Source organism: Pongo pygmaeus, chromosome X (genome assembly GCF_028885625.2).
Source record: "Pongo pygmaeus isolate AG05252 chromosome X, NHGRI_mPonPyg2-v2.0_pri, whole genome shotgun sequence".
NCBI lineage: Eukaryota > Metazoa > Chordata > Mammalia > Primates > Hominidae > Pongo > Pongo pygmaeus.
The window spans coordinates 25,530,001-25,534,538 of NC_072396.2; the positions used below are offsets into that span (position 1 = coordinate 25,530,001).

Genomic DNA, 4,538 nt, shown 5'->3' on the forward strand with positions numbered 1-4,538 from the left:
TTCCTCGAATGTTATTCGCAAGAAAAGTTTAAAAAGGAGATTAGCTTTGCTGGTGTATTAAGATGAGTGATTTCTGGGTGATACTTCAAGCCATTAGAGTATATTTCAGTGATGCACTTGTGTGTAGGAAGAGCATTTCCTCCCCGATCTCGACAAAGGTTGGCTTTGTGGTGCTGGTGGCGGAGATAGCAGTTACCAGGGCGAGTGACATCTCTGTGGACAGGGATGAGATGCCTGCGGATCTTCTCTGCCTCTTGCCTAATGGCATGTTGGAATCTTTTAACAGTTGTTATTGGGCGCCTGACCTGCAGCACCTGAGGTGATGGCGTCGTTACTGATAGGCTGACTCTCAAAACCAAAGCAGGAAAAGGAATCGGTTTTACTGGCCACATTAACTGGCCTCCACCATTTAACACCTGTATTTTCCCTTGAGTTCTAAAGTGGTGGGTATAGTATTGACAGAAACAGGGTAACAGTTTAATGTGAGGCCTAACGTGGGTGGCCCAGGTGCCTAAAGGGGGAAGAGAAAAACCAGGAAGGGGTGACTCCTTCCCCCCACCAGCCCCTGCCCCTGACGCAGCCTGTGACAGCTAGTCCAGTTCTGTTTCCTAGAAGACCTTCCATATGTTATTGATTAAATTCTCTTTGGGGAAGCAAGTGGGAGCTTTTATCTGCATCTCTAACTGGCGTGGAATGGTGCCTTGGCCGTATTGACTGGCTATGGGATATGCTGGCGGTCACAGTTGTCTTTTACGAGGAAGAGCACTGAGTGACGCTGGTTGTCATTCTAACTCTACTGTGTGGCAGCGTAAATAGTCCCCTTTCTAACCAACCTGGTGGGAAAAGTCAATATCCCATCAGCAGAGGAGGTAAACACATCAGGAGCTATGTCCTCTCTTTTCCTCCCCTGCTCCGTATTACCGCAGCTCTTTAAATGTGCTCTCCCCAGTCATCAGATGCATTTGTGTCATTCACATGCACGGGGTTGCTGGCCTGTGGCTCTGGCCTGCCGGGAGGCAGCCGACACTGGTTGGGGCCATTGTTGTTTATTCCCAGACTCTGATCATTAGAACTTTCAAATTGTCTTTCTGTTGCAGCCCCCCTCTCTTTTTCCACCCCTTTTGGGCATTTTAATTCTCTATAAAACCTGTGGTTGTTCTTTAAAGACAACTTACGTAATTCAGAAAAGGTTGTGGAGAGCAAATGCGAATGTGTAGCCAAGAAACAAAAATCTGGAGTCTGAGTTTTCGTTTTCCGGGTGTTTTGTGGACTTCCGTGTTGCTGCTGTTGGAGGTTTGCTTTCTGTGAGTGGCGCGCTCTCCCCTCCATGTTTCCTTCCTGACCGGTTCCCATCGGGAGGTGCTGGGCAGCCTTGCTGCTCCCAGGCCCTTTGGCACAGGCCAGCATCTTATGGGGGCGGAGGCCTCACCTCAGGATCAGCTGATGTCTGAGGCCTGCAAATTTCTATGTGGGAGTTGTGATGTAGTGGCAGGGGGAGTGGGCAGAAGTGAGCCTCTCCTCAGGTGCGGGCTGGGGGTTCTGGCTACCTGGGTTTGCGTGTCTACAACCCTGATTACCTGCTGTGTAACCTTGGGTAAGTGACTTAACCTCCCAGTTTCCTCAGCCATCAAATGGGGATTGGGGGTGGGGGGGGGCGCGGGGAAAGCGGCCTCTCCAGACACCTTACCAGGTTCCTGAACACAGTGTCATCCCCCACGTGATCACCCTCTTCACCCAAAAGATCAGACCTGAGCATCACAGCCCCACTGCTCCTTTAAAAGAACAACATATAGGGCCGGGCGCAGTGGCTCACGCCTGTAATCCTAGCACTTTGCCTCGGCCGAGGCAGGAGAATCACTTGAACCCGGGAGGCGGAGGTTGCAGTGATCCGAGATCACACCACTGCACTTCAGCCTGGGCAACAAGAGCAAAACTCTGTCTCAAAAAAAAAAGAAAAAAACAACATGTAGAAGTAGCAGGCTCTGGGAAGGGAAAGGAGAAGGGTCTTTTCTCTGGCTGGTAGCATCCTGCTCAGAAGGGAAAGGCCAGGGATGAATGGGTTGAAGGAGCAGGAGTGCCGCATACCCTGAGTTCACACAGTGTGGACAAAGAAGAGCAAAGAAATCTTGGCCATGGACAGACAGGTGCCCTCGGGGCCGCTCACCTCTCGCCTCTTTCAGCAAAGGAAATTTTGTGTAGCAGAGGGACTTAGGTTGGAGGGACTAGAAAATGCTGACTAGGCCCAGCTGATCTGGGGAATTGGGGCTGGAAGGCACCAGAGGCCATAGCTCCCTTTGAGACTAGGTATTTCCTGCCACGTCCAGACTTCGCAAGCAGTTGCATGCATGTGCTCGCAGCGCCGGTGAAAGTGGCGTCTGCAAGTAGAGCTCACCTTGTCTGCTGCACGTGAGCGTGCACCTGCAGTTCACATCAGTAGAGGGTGGCCCTGTCCCCCAGTGCGCTGAGTCAGCTAGGTGCTGAGAGGCGGATAGGCAGGGGAAAGGAAGAAAAGCTTTCACAGAGGAATGGTGGGCGGGGGCTGCATCTGACTGGCCCCAGGGGTAGACCAGAGATAAGATGGTGGAGATACAAATGGAATCAGCATCCCCTTCTCTGGTGGAATACTGAATGTTCTTTAAAGAAACTACCTGAGACTTCTAATCTCTCTCTCTCTCTTTTTAGATAAATTGAAGAAGCAATTTTTTACCCCCAAAGTTCTGCAGGACTACAGAAAACTCAAGAACACAGCAGAGCAATTCTTGTCCCGAAGTGGCTACTCCGAAGTGAATCTGAGCAAACTCTTCGCTGGTTGTGCTATGAAATCCTAAGGGAATCCCGGGAGTAACCAAGGAGGGGGTAGTTGAAAAATCCCAGCTTCCTCTGTGCTTCCACTCTGGCCCTAACTGCTCCTTCAGCATCTGTTTCTCCCTTGGGACTGTGTCTCATGTTTGTATGAATGTGGACCAGGAAAGGGGGCTGCAAAAATGTTGAGTCTAATGTTTGTAAGCATCATAGAAGTTCCTGTCTTCATATTAGGATGTACTGCTTTAAAACACAACTCCAGAGCCCCTCCCCAAGCTCCTGAAGACCCGGTTTCTGAGGGAGGGAAATTGCTGCTTGGATTGAGAGTAGCTGGAATGTAAGTGACCCCAGGCTTTGCCTCAGGGCCTGTAGCCTATGTCCCCCCCACCACATAAAGAGAGGTTCTCAGAGCCTGACTGAAGAGCTGACGTTTTGCTTTTTCACATGCCAATTAAACCCGGTCTAAATCCAAATGCTTCTCCAGCCATCCAGGTGTGGCTGTCCTTTTCAGTCTTGTCTTTTATATAGGTAGCTGAGGGGGGAGATTTAGAAGCCTTGCACTCACTAAATAGATTAAACAGAGCAGGCTTGTTTATTGAATTGCTCCAAAGTCCAACAGACACACACTGAGCAGGTGTTTTACACTCACATTCCCTTTTTGCCCCTTAAATAGAAAGTGCAGGTAAAGGTTTATACAACAAGAAAGCACATTGAAAATAATTTGATACTCTAACAATCCATTAACATGTGTAGGAGTTGGGCTGAGGATCACTGTGTTGTATTCAGAAAAACTGGGGGAGAGGGATGCTTAATTGGCCCTGGTGCTTGCTATTTTTTTTTCTCATTTCTTCAGAATAGGACCGTCTTTGGCAGCAGCAAAATGTATTTCAGTATGGCAGTCTTTCCTCTCTTACATTATTGGTAAGATTATACTAACAAAATGTTTCCCCTTGTACAATTATGCTGTGTTTTTTAAAAACATTGACCTGTGTGTTTTTATAAAAGAAAAAGTATGTTGTGCCTTCTACTTAAGAATAAAGTTTTCTAAAGGGAAAGCAATTGTGGTGAATCCTTACGAGGTGCAAAGAGTTGACTAGAGAGGCAGCAAGGAGTAAAATGTGACTAGAGCCAGTTGCTGTGGCACACACCTGTAGTCTCGGCTACTCGGGAGGTGGAGGCAGGAGGATGGCTTGAGCCCAGGAGTTCAAAGCAGCCTGGGCAACATAGTGAGACTACCACCTCTAAATACATACACACGTACATACATATACATATATATATATATATATGACTAGAGGCCATCCCCTTTTCAAACCTCAGCCCAGTTTCTTCATAGCCACCTCTATCAGAACCCAGCTCAGGAGTGCACAGCATGATATTTGGTCGAATGTTCTGAGAAGCATTCATAATTTCTGTGACTTTAGGTCATTTAAGAGATGAAGTATGGTTTCTTATGTGCTTTGCTGACTTAGAGAGCCAAGCCAAGAGCCCAGCAGCATCTCTTTTTGAAGAGCAAGGCCTAGGGCTCCTGAGAGAAAAGTGCCCCCTAAAAAAGGTCCCCCTAGTGAAGGAATACTGATGGGTTAAGCAGTGGAGATGAAGCTGCCTTTTACGTTGCTTTTTCTTTTTATTTCTCTTCCTCACCTCCCCTCTGGCTCCCATCCCTCTCCTTCTCCTCCTGCTCTTAGACTGAGATTCTAAGTAGAAACACTGTGGGTTTCGAGCCCTGTCAGTTA

General features: G+C 48.2%; 1 protein-coding gene across 4 annotated transcripts in view; it reads left to right on the plus strand.

Annotated features, from left to right (window-relative positions):
• The window catches only part of POLA1 (DNA polymerase alpha 1, catalytic subunit), a 304,219-nt gene extending 300,362 nt beyond the window's left edge, over positions 1–3,857 (plus strand). For 3 of the 4 annotated variants that reach the window (XM_054472674.2, XM_063659960.1, XM_054472675.2), the window contains one exon: positions 2,683–3,857. In XM_054472674.2, coding sequence (XP_054328649.1) covers positions 2,683–2,828 — 146 coding nt within the window. In that variant the 3' untranslated portion in view covers positions 2,829–3,857. The remainder of the gene's footprint in view (positions 1–2,682) is intronic. The other variant, XM_063659961.1, reaches the window with a different exon arrangement.
• Positions 3,858–4,538: the final 681 nt, after the last annotated feature.